The sequence below is a fragment of the Aedes aegypti genome, chromosome 3 (genome assembly GCF_002204515.2).
Source record: "Aedes aegypti strain LVP_AGWG chromosome 3, AaegL5.0 Primary Assembly, whole genome shotgun sequence".
Classification (NCBI taxonomy): domain Eukaryota; kingdom Metazoa; phylum Arthropoda; class Insecta; order Diptera; family Culicidae; genus Aedes; species Aedes aegypti.
The window spans coordinates 145,218,886-145,241,906 of record NC_035109.1 but is presented as its reverse complement, the minus strand read 5'-3'; the positions used below and the strand labels follow the sequence as shown (position 1 = coordinate 145,241,906).

The window sequence follows — 23,021 nt, the reverse complement described above, 5'->3', positions numbered from 1 at the left end:
GAAAACACAAATGGAAATAAGTGTCGGCACGGGCAAATTTATGGCTCGTAGCTTCCCGAGCAAACAATTTTAGTTTTCCCATGGGGCTTTGACAGCGAAAGGAAAACATCGGCACTTGTTCACACACTCGCATGTTCATTTTTATCACCTGGTCGTGTTGTTTCCAAATGGCAACACCAGTCGAGAGACCGGAGCGTGTAAATTGGATTATATTTTCATGAATGTTACAGCGGTGCACACGCCAGCGTCCATTACGGTTAATTCGCCGCTTTCTTATCCAGGTGCGGTTGAACTTTTTTGAAGGTCACCATTATGGGTTCGAGACGTTCGAGTGGAGGTTGGCTCGTGTCTAAGAATATCTGGTAAGAAAAATACGTGCTTGTGTCCACTGGAAGGAAAAACAAATTTGAGTAAATGAAAGAACTTTCTGCAAATGAAATTTTCGCACCCACAAACTTTTTGTTGTCTTCATTCACAAGACACAGATCCTGTACAAATCATGCATTTGACATTCATGCGTCAATGTTTGGCACAATCGTCCCCGACACAATTTTGATTATTAATTATTGAAATTACTTTTGTAAAAGTGGCTATATAAATTTTTTGAGCAATTTTTTTTTTCGAAGATTGTCAGATTGGATTCTTTTATTCATTTTGATTACATGGAATGGGTAAAATCCAATAAAAATATTTATTCAATTTTTGATCTCTTCAGGTGATTTATAGCCACTCGAGAGACATTTCAAGACGACCTTCAATATACGTTCAGTTTTGTCGTCATAAGGAAACTATTGTGCCTCTTCTTCAGAAGAAATTCGCGATTTTTAAGGATTTTAGACAAAACGTGGCAGCCTCTTTTCTTTGAAAGCATACCTTGATTCCATTAACGGAGTTCAAAATCTCCTACCCAAACCCAACAAATTCTGAAATACTGAGCACATATTGGCGACTCCCTTTGCTTCCTCGATTACTTGCTCGATAAATATGTCTAAAGGATCGAACTGATTTCAAACTTGAAAAAGCATGGATTCCCAAATAAGCCCTCATTTCATGTTTGCCACGTTTAGCAACAGTTTATCGGACCAATAATTCAACAGATGAAATCTGAAATTATATTAGAGATCTATTTATAGCTGCTGTAATCACGGCTGGAAACTCGTTATAAACTTTTTCTTCCCAGATCATGTGACTGCCAGCAATAATAAGCTTACATACTTCTGCTACTGTTTCACTCAATATTCACTGGACGACCACCATTCTGTTGTTCTACTATGAGTTTCTGAAACAGTAGCAATGTTGTGCCATGCTCAATAAAGATAAAACCACGCTGTTGGGAGATTTATAGCGACCATAAAGGCAAATATATGAGCCTCCGTAGAAATGCTGCAGACTGAGCTACACCAGGAAATTTGAGCTATTCAGAAGAACTCCCGGAGCAAATGTTCGCTTGGAAACTTGAACTAAACTCCGTTGGTGAGAGAGTAATCATCTTGAATTTATGAGGCGCCACGTGACTCATTTCCCTAATTCCGTATAGTGCTTATCACCAACTAAAAATTGCACATCCTGGAATGGCTCCAGTTTGCCCAGCGAAAACGTATACAATTGTCGGTTCCCGCAGGAAAACAGTATCATTTTTCCTCCCATTTGCTTCCATTTATCCGAATCACCTTTATGCACGCAACAGAAGTACCCATTTGCCGGGTGGCGTCCGTCGTGGTAATTTGTGGTACCAGGTCAGCCCGAGAGAACGATTTTTCACCGTGCAGTTGGTACCCGATCAAAAGTGTCGAACAATATCATAACAACCTGTAATATTTCTTTCAATGAACTTCATAAGAGCATGTTTGAAGAAATTGACCGGTAAGATGTTAAAATAACAAAACATGTAGGGGATAACGGGAAGTTGATGACCACTTTGATATTTTTGAAACCCCTCTTGCTAAATAACTAGTGAATAATGTCATATACCAAGTGGTATGATAAGAACTACACCAGTGGCTTGTCTCATGTTCATATGTGCCTAGTGATTTGGCGATTTGTGGTGCAAAAGAGAACCAAGCTAGATTTTTTACTGTTTAACCTCATCTCACAATTGAAATTCAGCTCCGTTTTTGTTATTCATAGTCGTATTCCCATATATTAAACTTATTTCACCAAAAAATTTCAAGTCTATGGTGGGGATCCAAACAAAATCTTGAAAGTGTGTCGTCCATATCTAGTTGTTCTATAAGTTTATTTTCGAGAATAATCAAACATATTTTGATAACAATGTAAACAAGTTGAAAAAACTGCAGGTGAAGGGTAATTCATAAATTACGTCCCGTACAGAAGAGGAAGGAGGGGGTTACAAGAAAAGGTGACTACCCATAAAAAATTGAAATCCAATCAAAAAGTGTGATATAGAGTAAAATTGAGGAGGATGAATATGGCAACATTTTGCGAGACGTACTTTACGGACGTACCCTGAAAAAGAAATTGCAACATAAAGAATCAAAATTTCATGCTGCAAATGCTTCTTCGATTATTCTAGTCAATCACGGAGTAGCAACTACAAATTGTACGCTCATCTATGCTTATGCTAAGTTGTCACTCTATGTGACAGGATTACCATTAATGTTGACCGTGAATTTCTGAAATCAGCATGACTTCGATCGGCAGTGATTTCAGACAAGTCACATGAATTTGCTCGATTTGTAAAATATGCCCCTTACTCTCAACTATGTACATCTTGACCTATGGGTCTATGATATAAGTCGAGTCGATCAGAGTGACTCGACTGGAGTAACTGTCCACTGACCAAGAAAACGATAGTGGTCGCTTGAACACGGTGCCCCGACAGACCGTTACCCACAAAACCAAAATGTACGTACCATGCCCACACAGTTACGGATCACTCACAGTGACGGATCACTTTAGCGTTCAACATCGGATAACTCGCTCAAAACATAAACGTTGACGTAAAACATATTTTTCCCATGTTATACGATTTGTCTCCTAGCATTTGTAAAGTTAAGCACAACTTTCAACCGCTTAATAACGGTGTATTTGACAAATGTTTAGTTGGTACCACACAGCTATCATTATATGGTCGTTTTCTGTAAGAAGTGCCGTCAGCATTCATAAGCTCCCACTGGTGGTAAAATTCATATGTTATAGTATAAAACATGCTCGATCGCTTTGATTTAGTGTGAATTCATCTTCAGAAAACAGTTTTCTTGATTGTTGATTCTAAATACCGAATATTAGCACTTCTAACTAGTGATCCATAATATGGAGCAGGAAATGATTGTTTACCACGATTATGGATCACTACCAAAGAATGTAGATTTCTACAATTTTAAGCATTGGATTCAACATTTTCAGACAAAAGCACTAAGGATTAAACTAATACAACATCAAGGTTGGTAAATTTCATTTTTAGCAGACAAAAATGGGTGGAAAACTTGGTGTGGAGCGAAAACAGTTCATGCCTCAGTTACTACAATGCAGTATATCACAAAAAATGACATTTTACCCTTGTTTCCAGCTCTAACAATGCAATTTTTTGCAGTAATATGTGACACATTGTTAACTTTCACCAAATCATGCAATACAGATGCATTGAGTTTAAAATCTCTTGATTTTGCGCACTGATCCGTAATATGTCACAATTTGATCCATAATATGAAAATTGATCCATAATATGGTTTTCAGAAACCGATGCAATTTTTAATTTTTAAGTAATCCTATGTAAATATCACATTCAAAACAGTTTACTAATCGAAGTTCCAATTTGAAACGATTCAATTCGTGCTTTTCAATTAAAATTTTACGTTTTCCATGTCGTTTAATTGAATTTTATAGGTTGGACTCCACACTATTTGATCCATAACTGTGGGGTCATGGTATTATGAAATTACCTGGAGCCTTTGTATGTGCAAAATTTTACTTATAAGATGTCGCAAAAAAGGCCTTCTACGAACAAAACTGGAGGCGATATACGTGCATATATTATGTGATGAATAATAGCATACAATGCGAGAGTGTAAATTTTCTACCAAACTAACCTGTGATATCATGCGACTTAACTTATGATAACAAATGTTGATTTGACAGCTGCTACGGATTAATTCGACTTACTTTGTACGTGTGTACGGGACGAAACAAAATGTACAAATGAACTCAGAAAAGAAGCGTTATATGCGAGAATACTCATCAATCTGACGATTTCATCCATTGAGTTGTGTGGTTTCGATATAGTTTGTATGAATGAACGAGTTTCTACGTGGACTTTCATGTTATTTCTGGTTGTCTGGGTATTAAACAAAAAAAAAATCAACTGATTTAACGTTCCGAAGTAGCTTAAGCATGTTTTTCTTCATGTTTTACTGGTGTAGGTTTAATTAATTGTTGTTTCCTACGTTAAACCAATTGAAAGGTAAAACAAATAAATTTACAAAAAAAAATGTTGTTATTTTTGAAAAAAAAAGGATCTTAGAATAAATAAAGCACAAAAATGTTAATATAAGTTATGTGATTACTGTTATAGTCGATAAGAGCAAGTATTAAACGTTTGTTTCAGTTCTGGCATGGCTTTGTAGCTCTAGTACGCTCACGACAATATCAGAATGAACTTATGCGGGTGTCTTCCGCTGACCTCCGCCTGATTGATGCAACTTTTTATTACGGCATGCGCACTAAACGACCAGCTCACTGAAGTTTGTCGTATTTTATTCGCTTAACGTAAAGATGAATCGAAGCCAAACCTCAAATATTCAAGAACACAAATCTGGACAACCAAACATCCTTTTTGGCTGAAAACTTAATCGATTGGTCACTAGCAGGGTGTGATCAATCGATTATGTTTTCAGCTCAAATGGATGTTCGGTTCGCTAGATTTGTGCTCTAGAAAATTTGAGGTTTGGCGTGGTTAGAGAGCCAAGAATCAGCGTTCCTCATTCACCTCATTCAACAACCTGTGCAGAACACGCACAATTAAATAAGCTCACTTTTCTCTATTTTTGTTTTATTAACTCTTACTCAATGTTGACTGACGTGAACTCAAATCTCTCTCAATGAGCTCTCCCACGAGAGCAAACTCAAAAGAGATCTGCTTCGAAAGTCACATGTTTGAGTTTTTCGTGCATAATCACTCAATCACACTCATGCTGTCAACGATGATTCAAACATGAAGAACGTCAAAAACTCATGAAACCGACTGTTGATATTTGTATTAGAAAAAAAAACATAGTTCTACAAGACTAACAACAAATCGTTATTTGGTGTGAATAATCTGTGTAGCTACAAGACAATAGATCAAACAGATGAACCAACTTAATGGTTTTCCGGTTGCTGAGTTTCGTGATTGATAACTCATAGGGAAAGTGTACCAGTTATGGTCATAGTGCTTCCCTATTTGGACATATGTGAAATTTTGATAACTTTCACATTTTTAATCTTTTTGAATGTTTTGACATCTATCTTAAATCTTACTACCACAACACACAAAACTTTTCAAAATGTGAAGACATTCAAGTAATCGCGTATGGCGAAATAGGGAACCACTATGTCCATAACTGGTACACTTACCCTATATGAAAAAATTCAATCATGAGTTATGAGCAGGGTTGGGAAAAATCTTGAAATTCACTCTACAGTAGCCAAGCAAAGCCAATCACAGTCAGCGAAGCCAGTGAAACTCACGCCCATCGCTGCTGTAGGCAAAAGCCTTGAAAATAGCAAAACACCCGTTGCTAAGGGCAACCCAGAATTACTGTAGAAAAATGTTCTATTTCCCGCTGCATTTCCCGCATTTAGAGCCTTCAATGACACTCATGGTTTAGAAAATTCGTGCACCCAACATAGGCTACTTGATGAGATTCACGTTTTCGAACTACTGTACTGGGAGAGCCACGTGATTTTCGCGAAAATTCAAGCCTACTGCTATTACCATTCCCAGCACTGGTTATGAGAACTCAAGGTAGCATGAGGTCTAAGGGGTGACAACGGGCCAGAGCATAATCTTAAATACCTTATGGAATATTGAAATTATTTTTTAACAAAGTGTACCTTGTAATAATCAACAGGTATTATAAAAAAAAATAGATGTCTCAAACTACTAGTTTAATTTAATTTTGTCGAGGAATCGACTGTATCTTTTAATTGTGGAATTTACGGCTACGCAGTCTTGGAATGATTAAAACGAGTGCTATTTCAAACCCAGCTTTTCATCATTTCAAATATTTGGTCACGTTTTTGAAAATTCCTTACTTATTCTCATATTTTAAAGAACATTTCAAGTCAAAATATGAAAGTTGTTTGAAAATCTTTCATGAGATAAATATTGTTGGCCCAATTTTACCCCAACGACGGATATTTTTATAATTATAACTAACTTTTCAATAAGGGTACCGTGCACCCCCGCTAATTTGAACGGTACCTCATGTAAACCATCGGGGTTCATTTTTAATTTGAACATCTAGTCACCCTAGAAACGTGTTTCTGGTTACCTCTTTCTCTATTTTGATGTCATATGAGAGAATAATAATCTAGTGATCGGTAATAAACGTCCGTCATTCATTGCGATTTGTGGTTTGTGCTGAAAACTGTTCGTTGTAGAATTGATTCAAATTTGAATTAGCAATGCCAAGTCATCTAACGTCACACAAATTTTAAATTACCAACGGAAACAATTATAATGCTTGTTGTCAAATTTGAAAATAGTCCATACAATGCATGTGCTTTCGTTTTGCTACAGATTGCACAATTTTGTCCGGTCGTGTAAGACACTGTTATATTATAACTTAGCTCGTAATATTATCGCACAAATATTAAGAGCTATATTACGAGCTCCGGCTAAGTTATAATACAACAGTGTCTTACACGAGCTCTTCCGATCGTTCCATCAGCTGCTTCTGTTGGTTTTGGACAAAATTGTGTAATCTGTAGCAAAAAGAAAACACATGCATTGTATGGACTATTTTCAGATTCTACCCCAGTCTGTGCAATTTTGGTCATTACTGAAATTAATTTTATATCTTTCATCGACAAATGTGTTGGTTCCTCCCAGTTTTAAATTTTAACATTCCTGTCAATGACACTCGAATTTCCATACCATAAGCATTACGAATGAGGACGGACGCTTCATATTATCGCGTTGATGGAATTCACGCCAATTAAGACCGATAACAATCATCACATGCCAACTTCCCCTGTAAGGGATCGTTCAAATATTACGTAACGCAACAGGGGGAGGGAGGGGGTATCACATAGTGTTACGGTCCGTACAAAAATTTAAAATTTTCCATACAAAAGCTGTTACGTGGGGGAGGGAGGGGGTCTAAAACTGCCAAATTTTGCGTTACGTAATATTTGAATGAACCCTAAGCTTATATTCACTGAAATTATAGTCGTTGGCCAGTTGAAGTTTGCAGGTTACTCTTGTTCAGCATCTAGTATTTTAACTTTATTTTTCTGTTTTATAATTGCTGTTTTCTCTAGCTCTCAACGTAAACATTCTGAGAAAACAAAACGGCAAAACGCTTGTTTATAATTAGGGATAGTACACAAATTATATCACGCTAAATTTCAACTTTTTCGACCCCCTCCCCCCCCTTTGTCACACTTTTTGTATGAGTCCTCTGAAAATTGTGTAAGGCTTGTCACACTTGGCTCGACCCCCTCCCCCCCCTTGGAGCGTGACGTAATTTGTGCATGACCCCTTAGCCTATTGTCAATTTTCATGGGTACCAAAGCATTCTTAGATTGATAATCCGCGGATTTTAAACGCTCCAAAATGTTTCATTGTCATTTTACGCAATGATATGAAGTATTTTAAATAATCCATTTACGCAGAGGTTTACGCTATTAAGTGAATCCCCCTAATAACTTTGACAAATATAAATAGTAGTTTACGGAACAAGTTGCAGAATGATGAGTTTTACAGCACGAGTCGTAAATTATAATTACGACGAGTGCTGTAAAAATCGAGTTCTGCAACGAGTTACGTACAACATTTTTTACTATTTCGTAGAAAACCACTAGAGGGTATCAGAAATCATATCGGAATGCATTCAACATTATTTTAAAATTTCTTAAAATATGGTTGTGTTATGATTCATTAAGAAACTATTGCGTAATGAGAAAGCGTTGCATAATGAATCATTACAGCACTGGTTTCAAATGCGTAATGACTATTCCCGCACTGCATACTTCAGTGCAGGAAAGTAGGCCGTTTCATGACCGATTGGCGTGATGAAAAACAGCCTATTACGTTGAGAAATTGCAAAAATATCATAACTTGACAATTGTTGATACTGTTGTCTGTTTCATTCACAACAAAACGCGCCGCCAACTTTCGAACAGACTGAAAATCGTCGTCAACCAACCAATCAAAGGAGGTGAGGTGCATTTGTGTTGGCAAGACTGGTGAAACGTCAAATTCCAGAAAATATATCAAAGGAGATGATTTGCCATTGTGTTGCTAAGATAACGTCAAATTCACAGCGGTTGCTTGGCTGGCGACGATTTCGCCGGCGACGATTACAAATCGTCGCGTCCAGGGTGTAAAATTTACAATATTTGCAATTCTCGATTACTTTTTCAAATCGACGTAAGTAAGTTTCATACGGTTTTGAGAAAATCAATCAAGAAGAATCACAACCTTTCTTCTAAAACTGTTTTAAAATGAATCCCCTTTTTAACATTTTTTACTTACGACGTTTTTGTACCAGTGTAAAATCGACTCAAGTAGTGTTTTGATTTGATTCGTGGTTAAGTCATGTTGTCTCCCATACAACGGAGCGACGAAAGTAGCGGTTAGGTATCGACGGAGCGACGAAAGTAGCGGTTAGGGGAGTATCTTACTTTCGTCGTTTTGTAAATCCGGAAATTAAACGTTCCAAAAGTGAAAAATCGAGTTGGTTTAGAGCGAGTAGAATTTCGTCTACGAAACACGTAGGATTGATAAAGTAAGTTTGTTAACTATTCTGACTTGAGTCTGTTTCAATAAGTCTTCGAGAATTGATGATATACTTAATCTGTTCTAATGGTGTTACACACTTCTTATCGGGTACCGACCGATGCACCGAACAACTGACTCAACTCGTGCCGGTGGTGGATAATTTTGTGGAGCCACCATGGCTCCAATAATTCAAAGCAACGAGCATGGGGTAGAGCGGAAAGGTGGGTGTGATAAATGTTGTAGACTAGACCAGGTTAGAGCGGCGGCATACCTAATTGTTTACCAACTCACGCGACTCTCACTTCCGCGTTTGGTGGCGACAACCTGTCCCGTGCCGCTCGGCAACTGTCAGAACGAAGGAAACGTTTGCTGGAAGGGTTTTCCGATGAATCACTCTAGGCGGAAAATGTATCGTCAGCTGGTGGAAGGAATTGTAGTTTGGTAGTGTGATTGATTGAGATTGTGATAATTACCGATTTGTGTGAAAAACGATTCAATTATTAATACGACCAAGAGTAGTAGATGAGAGCCGGTTTTTGAAACATGTTTCCAAACTAATGTTAATGTGTTAAAAAAAAATATTAAGTTTAGTAAAAAATTCCGATTCTTCTTAATCGTGTTTTATATGGTAGATGCAAGAGAAAAATATTCTTAAATATTAAGTTTTAAACCTAGCTTCACACGTGCTGACAACCTAAGACTTTGGATAGATGCCTAGAATAAATCTACAAAGTAGACTTCGTTATCAAAAGTTGTACGAGTTTGGCCAAAATTTTCGATATAAGCGGCTTGTAATAAATGAATGCTGCTATTACTTTTTTAAATACATTATTCATTTTTAAATCACTGAAATACCTTTGGTACATGTATTGTCTTGCTTAAATTGAACATCGCATAGTAGTACACTATAGTACAAACCCAACACCTAACAGTTCGTCAGTTATTGACATGTCGTCCTTGAACGTTACGGAACACTCCAATCCGACAGAGGTCTTGGTCGAAACTTCATTCAAGGACGCTATACCGTTCCATACCACACATCGGTGCAAATCTCATTGCGAAAAAGAGCGTGCTCGTAACAAGTAAGCTTTCATCTGCAGAAGCCTCTTTCATAATATGTGGAGTGAGGAAGTATGCGGGCGACTGGACTATTGGTGACGCAGGGGATGGGCCTCCATGCTGTTGCCTTGGCTTTTGTTCCCTAACGTCCACTATGGGTGATCAGGTGGCCAATAATCGAAAAAATTGCTTACTCTGGTAGGTTTTTATTTGTACATAATTTCATAGTGAAAACTCCTTTAAGATATTCCTAGAAAATCAGTGAAAGTTTTTTTTTTTTTTTTTTTGAAAATTCATTGATAGAGATTGCCAAGGTTAGAGTTATTTTAAGATATGCAAATCTTTATACGCTGTTTGAAAGATAAATCAAAAATTATCTTTGTGTTTGAACTTTAGACTTAAGGATATTCTCCTCAAACGTATGGTGTCTCCGTGAAACTTTACTACTGTTTTTTTTGTCCATTTTCAAGCTTGTAGCTTCATTGTGCACTAACAGAAACCAATGCTCACCATTGATTTCGTCCGTTGGGAAATGATTCTGTTTGTTACACCATTGACATTGAATGTGCCACTCATACAACATCGCCACAGCTTCCGAATAATATGAGAAGTTTTCCGTCTGACAACTTCGCTGACTCTACCAGATTACCGGAAAGCACCCTTATCGAACGCTCTAGCCAGGATACTGATCTATATCAGCATGTTTGCGAACAAGAATTACAAATCAATATGCCATAGCAAATTCTGTCGGGTGGAAGGCAACAGCAAATAACAGCTTGCTAGACGCCATGTAGTCGCAAACATGGCAAAATGCATAAATTGGCTGTGCGAGGATACCCCGTCGCTGCTGTAGGTGAAGTGGGTGCCGCTCTTTTTGTTTCGTTGTGCAAGATTTTTCGTTTAGTTTTGCATATGCATGGGTTTGCTGTGGAAAAAAAGTGTTGAATAATTGAGCTGCTCGGTCAAAGTTGTTCTATCTATTTTAATGCGGTGATAAGAATATTTGATGTCCCTCTGGAATTGTTTTTGGTGAATTCGGGACAGACGATGATTTCAAAATCTTTATCTGTCTTGAAACGCTGAGAAAAGGCGATTTAAACCTGCTCGTAAACCTGCTATAAACATTATATGGAAGATACAAAAAAGTTTATCTGAATTGAAAAACATTGACTAAAATTCGATTCTGACATGAGCAGAGCATTCGACTCCTAATCAATTATTTTGTGTAACGAATTTAATTCGTTCCAACAAATCTTGGCTCTTATTGTATGGTCTTGCTCTTCCATACATAGTAAAGTATACAGGATTGTTTAGCATGGAATTTAGATTGTAATTAAAAAAATGATATAATTTTACAACATGTATTTAACTAAAAATTAAAAGTTATCTGTCAAATCATAAATTTCAGGTTAATTAAAAACCTTTCGAGAAATCAGAACATGAACGTTTTGAAAGGCCAACTAGACCTAACAGTATACTGTACGCATTGGCTACTCCACTGGATGTCGATATCCCTTAATACATATTGGAGCAGCAGAAAATTCTAAATAAAAAAAATAAATGTTTTGAAACAAATCTTTACTGAGAAAATTTAGAACAACAATTTTGTTTAGTTTACAACTTTGCGGAAGTGTAAGGAGTTTTTCTACAATTGTTAAACGGTCTTATTTCTAACCAAATGTTGAACAGTTCGTGCATTTCTTATGAAGTGTTCAACATTTGGCGACTCACCCTATTGCTTTATTGAGGAACATTTTCAATTTTAAATTCTACCATATTTGTCAATATAAGAGATTATGTACAGCTTAAAATCTTTGTATGAAAACTATCGCAATAAAGCAATAAAATATAAAACTAAGCAATAAAAATCGGAGCATAAAAAGCCAAGATCCAAGCTTCAAACAAAGCCAGTTTGAACTAAAAACGTAAAATGCAAACTCTATTCGGTGTGGCACTTTCTATGGAAAAAAATGCCTCAATACAAAACTTTGTGATGAAATTGTCCACTTATTAATTCACATAAACAACCGTCAATAATGAGCAGACAGAAGTTTACCAACGTTTTCAGAAAACTAAGACGTTTGTTTGTTACTCATGAATGGAAAACATTTATGAAACGATGCCACTACTGTGAATCGTTCTTAGTAAAAGCTGTAGGTGGACTCCCATATAACGAATGACTTACGCAGACACTTGAAGGGTGTTTTGACAAAGAGAAACATTCACAGAGCATCGACCTGAACGATTCGGATGGAACCGAAATATTCTCCATGTCAATTGCATAACACCCACGCATCGGTCAATTTTGTCTAGCGCTACAGAACTTCTGTGTCATGGGATGAGGTAAATCGTTTGGTACACACATTTAACAATTGCAATTATGTACATCAACATGATGATCTCCTTCATTTTTATCTGTCCCAACTGGGACAGAGTCTGCTTCTCAGCTTAGTGTTCTTATGAGCACTTCCACAGTTATAAACTAAGAGCTTTCTTCCCCAAAGGACCATTTTTGCATTCGTATATCGTGAAAGTCATACTTAATTGTAAGAAATATTGGTTTGTTTGGTATCAAAAGATGGAGGAGGTCTTTCGATTAAAATAAAACATTTTGCCATGGTCATAGTTTTGGGAGTATTTGCGTCTTAAGAGTATGATGTGCCATAATTTTGTTAGAGTTTAACATAAAGTTAGAACATAGATATACAAGAGTTTTTTGAAGAGAAAGTTTGTTCTTTCGGTGAGAAACAACTAAGATCAAGACTAGCTCAAAGGTTTTGAGCAAAACAGAGCCGCCTATCACACTTATATGAATGTTTGACCACGGCTCTCATGAATGAGCCATTAATTCTAAAATATGTAAAGTCTCCAGCGCTCCAAGTATGAATTCAATTTGTTATTTGATGTGGGTGAATGTTCGAGAATGAATCTTACGCCTTCGATGACGTTTCAAAAGCTTTCATCACAAAACATTTAAAGGGGTGCTTCCAATTCCTCTATAGTAAGGGAGAAGCAAAAAACTGAGTCATTACAGATTGACCAACACACATAATAATTGTTTCGTTTTCATTTTCCACATAAAAACTATCATTAAACATGATAGAACGATTTTCGCATTTTTTTTATGGGCCATACTGTACATACTATACTACTTTTAATACATATCATTGTACCATTATCACCCGTATAGTTAAAGGAATATATAAATGAAGTACGAAAACGTTCAAATCTAGTTATGGTAAAGGGTTCCCCATGTTAATAAATGAAATCCTTTCATTGATTTTTTTTTTTTTGAGAAATCAATTTTATGGACGTAATGGACAAATAACAATGGGCGGTATGCATAAAATGTAGTAAAGTTCAGTTAACGATGTTCTCTGTAGTAAATGCTACATGTGGAACACGAGTGGAACATGTTTGCGCCATTTTACTTTACTAAACCTTTCGAACATACACAGCAAAAAAAATCTTAAATCTACATGTAAACTGCCTCATTTCATAGGCAAATTTAATGCGCCACCAGCATAGAGGTCGCTAGGTAAGAAGGAGAGAAATGTCATTGAAAATGTTTGTTTACGTCCAAAATTCAATTTTTTGACCCAAAAAATAGCTCATAATCAATTAATTATTAAATTGTTTTCCATTGGCATAATCATTTTGACCCTTTATTCTTGCGATACGCATGATTTCACAACAAATTTAGCCACAAACAAAGAATCCGGAAGTTTATAACCTATGTAGCCAAACACCAATTTTCCAATTTTATCCCACAAATCGTACATGAGCACTGACCGGATCTGTACATTTTGGAAGGAAAAAAAAGTTTATCATGTTTTTCAATACTCTCTGATCGTCTTAGACGATTCTTCTACAACATAACTATTCTGAGAAAAAGTGTAATATGTGTGCTCCTTCCTGTGCTGCACACGGTGCGTTTTCAACCCAACCTCTTTTATGACGGTTCTCCTACTAGCCACCAGATGTCGAAGTGATCGTTCAGCTTTGAAAATATTAGCCTATTCAGGAATGCTCGCAATCTTCAGTGAAACTGAAACATTTCACGATCTTGTATCCAACTTTCACCAATATTGCAAACTTTCTTGCATCATGAGAATCATGAGAAATTTCAAACGAGAATGCTCGGTTTACATGATTCTACGCTGAAAAATCTGTCAAATATAATGCACATGGATGGATCGACGGCTCGGTCATTCCATGTGCATTATTTATGATTGAATTTTCAACGTAAAGTCATGTAAACTGTGTGATTTCGCTTGCAACATTCTTTGAGAGAAGACGTTTTGCGTACTATTTTTAAGATTTTGCTAGCAATGTTGGGTCTAATAGATATGTTTGTAGGATTTATCATTGAATAATACATTACTAATGGCTTTACATGATTGAAGCTAGAATAACGTAGCGTGTAATTCTAAGATTATTTTGTGTGTACTGCAATCAACGCGTTGGCATGATTCTAGGTACCGTAAAATGGGGTGAAGTTGACTTTTGAGCGATTCTGTTCTATAATTCGTAGTAGGATGCATTTATTATCATACAAATATTTTTAAAACCTGTACTGGTTGGATGTAAATCGGATTATACAAACAAAATTTACGAATTATTACAAGAATAACAAACACATTTTTTTGAAATCAGAAAGTGGAGTTCTTGATTCCGGGGTGAAGTTGATCAATTACTGCGATAGAGTTCCTTAAATAAAGTGATATGCTATTTACTCAATTTGGGGTCACTGAATCTGAATCAAGCCTCAAAAACCTTTCAACTTGTTGACAAATAGTTCAATTTTAGAATTAAATGTTGTGAAATACAGAATACAATGCATCAGACGCCTAAAGGTATGCATTTTTCTTTGAAATAAGCAACTCGCTCACAAAAAGAACATTTTTTTCTCTGGAAATGAATTTCTATCCTAAATGCAAATTCAAAACTGGGTTCACAGAACATACCTGGAATGTATGAAACAGTTTATTTAGATGATATCTTTATATATCCTTGGCAATAGTCTATTGTTTGAAGAGGAACCCTTCAACAGTCCATCAGACATTTCAAACAAATCTATTTTTTTTATAGTATAATTAACGTGATTGTCAAACCGAATTTAGGAACATCAAGAGCAAGTATCAGGTAATGTTACATCATAGGAATTGTGATAATTGAAATCGGATCATAGCTCTCTTAACAGTTCATGTGGGTACGGGAACGATCAACTTCTCCCCACTGATCAACTGCACCAAAAATTACGGTAGCAATTACTACAAAGCTACTGGTAGTTAGCCTCAGAGGTTGCTATACATGCTTTGAAATTGCGAAATCGAAAAGAATAAGTTACATTTGAGTAAAAATCATGGGAAAACGATATGAGTTTCGGTATTTCGAGATTTCCTTAAGGATATTATAATTTAGAAGAAAAATGATGTTTTCGGTAAGATAATCGAATGCGAAGGGATTTGGAACTTTTGTGTGGGATCTGGCATTACAATAATAAAAGAAAAAAAAAAACAATTTATACAGTTTTCAGCCAGAGGCTGCACAGACTGAACGATCAGTAACATTAGGCAACGTACAACACTAACATTAGGCAACAAATCAGGGTTGGGAAAAATCTTCAAATTCACTCTACAGTAGCCAAGCAAAGCCAATCACAGTCAGCGAAGCCAGTGAAACTCACGCCCATCGCTGCTGTAGGCAAAAAGCCTTGAAAATAGCAAAACACCCGTTGCTAAGGGCAACCCAGAATTACTGTAGAAAAATGTTCTATTTGATTTAGAAAATACGCGCACCCAACATAGGCTACTTGATGAGATTCACGTATTTGAAAAGGAGAGCGACGTGATTTTCGCGGAAATTCAAGCCTACTATTATTACCATTCCCAGCACTGCATGAAACACCAAGTAGCCCAACAATGAATTTCCCAGCAATGATTATTTCGTATTACGAAAAGTTTCCACTGACTGGAGCGGGAATCGAACACACACCTCAAGGCACAATACGCCTAAATGACTGAGGCCGCTAACCACACGGCCATGGAGCCCACATAATAAGGAATTAATTTAGGAATACCTCTAAGAATTTTAGGAATCCTGTAGATATTCTAGATTTGTTACAATGCTTATGGAATTTTCGAAGCTCTTCTGAGATTCTTGTGGTAATATTTGAAATCTGGTTGGAGCTTGGGTTGGAAACAATGAGATTCCAATTGTTTCTCTTTTCGTATTTTGTGAGTATCTTCGGAACGGTATTTCTGTAAGAATCTATAAGATTTCGTTGGGATTAATGCAAATTGTGAAGTTTCGGTATTCTGTTGTCGATCATTGAATTCTTATAAAATCTTTGAAACTCCTTTAATTTCCAGTTCCATTGGTATTTTAGAAAAAAAGAATAGTTCCTAGTATAAACCTTTTGAATATTGGTAAATATCTATTAAATTCCGATGGGTTTTTTATGGCAGCGGTACGATTCATTATCATTGTAATGGATGCCCTGGTCTTCCAAGGGCACCGTCATTAAATTTAACGATTCCCGACCAGTGAACTACAACAGAGTTATAACAGGTTGTGTTGCTCAGTTAGCGCGTTTTTGTAACATAATATGTTATAATTTTGGCTGGTTAGTAGTTAAAATATCAAAAATTATAACACAATTTCTTCTACACTTAACAATAAATTGTGTTATAATTATATTTTGAATTCAACAGTTTTGAGACAGACTTTTTAATTATAACTGATTTTGTTTTAATCAAGTTATAATTTCCTCCATCAAATTAAAGTGATTCTAACAAAAATTAAACGAAATTTGTTATACATAGCAAATTTTGATATAATTGTGCTACACTTTTGTTATGATTCATTGGTCGGGTTACTACCGGATTCGCTATAATTCCTTTAAAAATCCCAACAATCCACGCCTGGATTTCAAAATTTCCGCTAGATAGAGTTGATTACAAGATTTTTCCGAACCGAATGAAATACAAGATTTTAATAAGAAACGTAGCTGAAACTGGACTCATAAGAATTTTGCAATGGAATTCTTAAAAAATATTCCTTGTGATTTCTAGAAATTCCAGAGTTCTAAAAATTGTTCCTCAATTCATCCCCTGTTGTGAGAACTGATTTTTAATTCAAAAAATTCCTGTGACGAGAATATCACAAGAGCACATAGAACTCCATATCCATCATCGAAATTTAGGAAGTTGTTGAGAAATCACACATGATGATTGAGAGCCTCAAAAGCTATGCGCTTTTTATTCGTACCACCCAATAAGTGTGATACAAATATAAATTTTCCTTTATGCCCCCCCCCCCCCCTATTTCTTCAAAAATCGAAAATATTTAAGATGAGGAAAAAACACTATTTTCTTGATTCATGCGAGGTATTTCAAGTTTTCAAAGCCAAAAAACATGCAAAGTTTATCGTTAAGCAGCAGTGCTTATTTTACTACAGGCAACATTGCTGAACCTGGCGCGAAAGATAGCACGCACAAATCATGGCTACTATGTTTCACTGCATATATCCAGTGATGCCTGCAGAACAGCCCAATAATTATAGCCAAAGTTTTACAACTCATTCAAAAATCAATAACTAATTACTGGGGCGTCCGATTTAAAAACGGTCTTCGGTAAAGTTGCAGCTGATTATTGTATCTCACAGTATCAACGTAGTTCTAATCCAAAAGAGCACATGGGCAAACACTATGACCGATTGAATGAATTGCTTGATTCTACCATAGTAATTCCCATATAAACTTTAAAGGGCTTGTGCAGTCTCAGTTTTCATCCAAATGAGCTCAAATTTTGGAAGGACACTCAGAATTTGATCTAGAATCGAATGAGTGGTGTGGAGCAAAAACGATTTTTTGAACCACTCTAATACGCATGCAATAATGGTCATTGGCATAGTAAGCTCTCAGTTAATAACTGTGGAAGTGCTCATTAGAACACTAAACTGAGAAGCAGGCTCTGTCCCAGTGCGGATGTAACGCCAGAAATGAAGAAGAAGACCAGTAGCTTCAATTTTTTACCATTAAAAATTTTCAAATAGTTCCAATTTTTTCCTTTCGACCTTTTGTCTCTTCTACGTTTTGTTCTTTCGACGATTTGGTATTCGACGTTTTGTCTTTCAGCATTTTGTCACCAACCACGAAAAAGGTATAGCATAAACATTGATATTAAACAAGGTGTCCACTTTATAAATTGAACAATGATTAAAATATACGAGTAATATGACTAAAAATTAAACATTTTTAAATCACTGAATAGATGCTATAACAGTATGCCTATCTATCGAAAGGTATGTGCTGATTTAGAGGTCATTCTTTTGTTAATAACGGCTTCAGACACCATGACATTGTAATCACACTTTTCAATTATTAGTATACCAGGATTGCCTTATTACAATAATCAAAGGAATCATAGGTTGTAGGTTGTACGAGAATTTTAAGTCAGATGCATAAAATGTATGAGTAAATGAATATGGATTCATATATACATCATCACTGCGTATCAGAACACATCCTAGATACTCCCACGTTATTTTACATCGAACGAAAAAGAAAAGAAAAACATAATTTGTGTTTCAAAATAACAAGCTGACAATCAAGCAAAAGTCGGATTGAGAGGAGAGGCAGAGCGAAAGCTTCGACGCAACACCATGGTGAGAGTGGTGCTGGAAAATGGTCTTCAGGGTGGGTGGCTGCAGCCCACAAAAGGACCAGCCATTGCCAGCGGTGGGTGGTCGAATTGTTCCATCAGCAGCATCGACCCGTATACTTATTTTATGTAACCATATTCTGTGGACCAAATCTGACGGATTGACGGATATCCTGCGGGCAATCGCTGTTCCGTTCACAAACCTTGAACCGCCCAGTTAGTTCCAATGCTGCCACCAGATGCTGATTAAGCATCGCATTTTTGCGGCGCCCTGATGTATGCAAAGATTGACCCGTTGTCTCTTCAATCAGCTTAAATTTGCCTTATTTTACCAGTTTCCAGTGTGTTCATATCCGGGCCGTGGTCGCCCATCTTGCAGGTTCTATCTCGAAGGCTCTCAGTCGAGTGGAATTATTTCCTTTCGATGTGATCACTCAATGGTAATCCCCAGCACTGCTAGTTCGATTTTCTAACACTGGCTCTGCATACACTATATCAGCAAATCGATATCTTTTTCCTATGACCGTCGTAATTAACTATTCTACTCGCACTATCCTCCAGGGACTTTTCTTCGTTTGTTATTGAAACGAATTTATTTTCACTTCACTGATTGCGTATCGACTTTTCGTAGTATTAAAGAACCGTATCGCGGATAATAAGTGGAAATCGAACAATCCACGTTCAGATAAATCTGCAAAGCAGATTTTTCTCACTGTTACACCAACCGGATAACAAACTATGGAGAAATGTATTGCTCCCGACCGTCGTCACTGCAACAAACTGGTCATTGATACCGTTCGATACCGAATGATGGAGCTTAGCTTTTCATCATCACATTCGAGATGCCTTTGGCCTCCTCCTGCGGAAAGCTCTCTCTCTTCAACTTTACACCGGAGCGAGCTTATGTGACGACAATCGATAGCACGAAACGGCGCAAGCGTCGCCCACCTCCCACTTGTACATTGTAGCAGAATAAAAGTGTCAAACCCAGAGCGAGCTTTCCGCGAATGTCAGACATAACATTTGCGTTTTTGTTTTCAAACGGAGTTATTGTTTTGTTGTCCGGTCGTGGGCAGGAGGATGTGCCTTATCATCATCTGAAGACTGTATTAGGCATAAGTTGGAAACATTAAAGGCGCTTGATCTACAGGCTGAATAAATCTTTTTGTTACGTTTTAAAAACATCTTAAAAAATTAATGAAAAAATGAATGTTGTCCAAAACGCGGTTTTATTTTTAGCGATTCAATATTTCATAGTTTGCGAGAACCGCAACCCCCTTACCAAGAGAGGTTGTATTGATGCTCTCCGATTGTGCTGGAATTCGTGGTAGTTTTCCTATGAAAAAAAAATATATTTCGCAAAATTTCATATTTCTATATTGAGGTGAAGTGTGTCGTAATAATCCCTTATGTTTTATGTTAAAAAAAAAAAACAAATTAAAAAAAAACTGCTTAACTATAGCAAAAATGCACGAATTAAGTTGAAATTTACTCTATAACGGGTTTTTCTTCTACGTTGTATAAGATTCAAAATGAACATAGTACTTTGATTTAAAAAATGATTCAAATCGAGACATTTTTTTCTTAATATTTAGTGATTTTCAAATCGTATTTCTTCTTGTCAACCGAACTAGTCCGAAAAATTAAACATGAAGATTTGTACGGTAACTCAAGGGCTTTCATTTCGAACCTTTATGACTTTTTTATTCTTGATATTTTTGCGCCATTTTGTCACAAGCTTTTAAAAAAAGTCTTCTTTTTAAAGCATCTATGTCGATATATGTCATTGGTGATCTGGCTTTAAAGATATTCCGAGATTCTTTGGGGGGCCGACATTCTCCATATGAAATGTCTTTGGTGGTAATTTTGTTTTACGTCAATTTATCCAAAAAAAAATAAATATCTATTCATTTTTTATTATTAATGTAGGGTCGATGTTCCAATAGCCGCATAGCTAAGAACAAAAATTCGTATAAAATCGAAAAATTACGCTAGCGTCATTATTTTTACATCATTTGAAAGCTTTTTATCTTGGTTTTGTGGGAAAAATATGAAAACTACGAAAACTCAAATGTTTGTAATTATTATCGCGTGTGCCACTATAGGAATACATTTGCCTATAGTAGCACTTTTTTTAATTTCTGTTTCTATAGTAGCACTAGCATCACGGCGTTGGCAAAAAACTTATCAAAACCTTTTTTTTACAAAGCTTTTATATTTTTCCTACAAAGTGTGGTTCAAAAGCTTTCGTTTGATGTAAAAAAGTTCTTAATGCATTAATTATTGCGTAAGATAAAAAATAGTTTCTCTTAGTAGTGCTACTATAGGAACAATAGGTTCACTATAGGTGCAAGGGAGCTCAAATTATAAGCAAAACTAATTATTTCGATCATTTTATGAACAAAATCAAGCTGTGTATCCATGGTACTCAGATAAATAGCTCCTGACCTTCATGTCAAAAAATATTTTGAATAGATTTATAGCAAAACGGCTGTAAAAAGCCACTAGTGCGACTATAGGGGACTGTCCACTAAGGGAACACCGACCCTAGTGTTCCGAAGAGTGAATATCTGATTACGATAAAAATTCTGTAGCATGGGATATCAACGTGGGTTTTAGCTACGTGTCGGTCCCCCAAGGAATTACGGAATATCTCAGGATCCAGTTGACAATACTGACTTACTTATTTACTTGATGAGCTACAATCGGCTACGTTGAATCTACGCCAAATAAATAATTCTTCTTCACTGTGCTCGGCCCTGAGCCAATCGCTTCCAATCGCCCTGAACGTCAAGTGCCCTTAAGTCCTCCTCAACTGCAAAAATCCAACGTGTGCGCGGCCTACCACGAAGCCGACGGCCTCGTCCGGGTTCTCTACTGAATATTATTTTTGCTTATCGTTCTCCCGGCATTCGTACCACGCAGCCTGCCATGTTTTATGAGCTTAATAATATCCACTTCTTTATATACTTGGTACAACTCATGCTTGATTCGACGCCGCCAGATGCCATTATCTTGTTCACCGCCGAGTATTGTTCGCTGGACCTTACGCTCAAAAACCCCGAACGCTTTCCGGTCGTCCTCTTTTAACGTCCACGCTTCGTGGTCGTATAGAGCAACCGGGAGGGTCAGTGACTTATATAGCGCGGATTTTGTCTTCGTCTGCAGGCTACGGGACTTCAGCTGGTTACGGAGCCTGCCCAAACAACCAAAATGTAAAATGTGCGTTTTAAGCGAGGAATTCATCAATCTGACAATTTTATCCACCGTGTTTTGCGGGTTTGATGTGGGGGTGGGACATTTCGCATAATGACGTTTCGCATAAGGACGTTTCGCATAAGGACGTTTGGCATAATGGACATTTGGCATAATCAGAATTATATGCCTTCTTTAAAATGCTACCTGTTCTTGTATGAAACTGCTTTATGCGAAACGTCCATTATGCCAAACGTCCGTATGCGAAACGTCTTTATGCGAAATGGGTCACCCCCTTTGATGTGATTTGTATGAATAAACGAGTAATTATGTGAACTTTTATGCGACTTCTGGTTGTCTGGGCGTACAAAGCCCTATTCGCAATCACAAGACGCCTTTTCACCTCGCGGGTAACATCATTATCGCACATCACTAAAGTACCAAGATACACAAATTCATCCACTACTTCAAATTTTTCACCACCCAGCACCACTTCGCCACCAACATTACAATTGGAACCACGCTGTCTACCAGCGATCATGTACTTTGTTTTGCTGGTGTTGAAGGTAAGTTCAATCCTCACTGTCTCCCTTTTAAAAGGCACACGAATGCCTTCTACGACTCGACGATCAATTCCGATATCGCCCGCAAAACCCAGGAGCATACAGTACTGGACAGAATATAGTACGCATTGGCCGTTTTTCCATACAAAATGGTCAAGTTTGGAGATCTGAATCTCAGCTTTTAGTGGTCCAATTGATCCGAAATTTTCACCGCAGCCTAGATATAACATAGATTTTACTCAATTAAAATATCACTGCATTTGAAACACAATCTTTTAAATTATTAAAAATCTCTCAATTTGCAAAAAATTGCAAAATTTAATTTTGAAAGTATTTTGAAAACAATCAGTTTTATCGAAAAATTATGTTCTGCAAACTTGTGTGTCTTATCAAATTGTACCTTTTTACAGAAGGACAAATTGCTCTAAGTATTTTCATTTAAAAATTATTTTTACTTTAAAATTTTGTCATTTTTATCAAAATTTGAGATTTGCGATAACTTAAAAGTTCGTTAATGAAAAACTATGAATTTCTAGCCTAGCGAATTTGAGGTAACTTTCAGACTGCGGTGAAAATTTCAGGTCAATCGGACA

At 36.7% G+C, this 23,021-nt stretch overlaps 1 protein-coding gene across 2 annotated transcripts in view; it reads right to left on the bottom strand.

Annotated features, from left to right (window-relative positions):
- The window catches only part of LOC5575992 (synaptotagmin-4), a 63,273-nt gene extending 43,777 nt beyond the window's left edge, over window positions 1-19,496 (bottom strand). For both annotated transcript variants that reach the window (XM_021849996.1, XM_021849997.1), the window contains exon 1: window positions 19,003-19,496. In XM_021849996.1, coding sequence (XP_021705688.1) covers window positions 19,003-19,042 — 40 coding nt within the window. In that variant the 5' untranslated portion in view covers window positions 19,043-19,496. The remainder of the gene's footprint in view (window positions 1-19,002) is intronic.
- Between the last annotated feature and the right edge of the window lie 3,525 nt (window positions 19,497-23,021).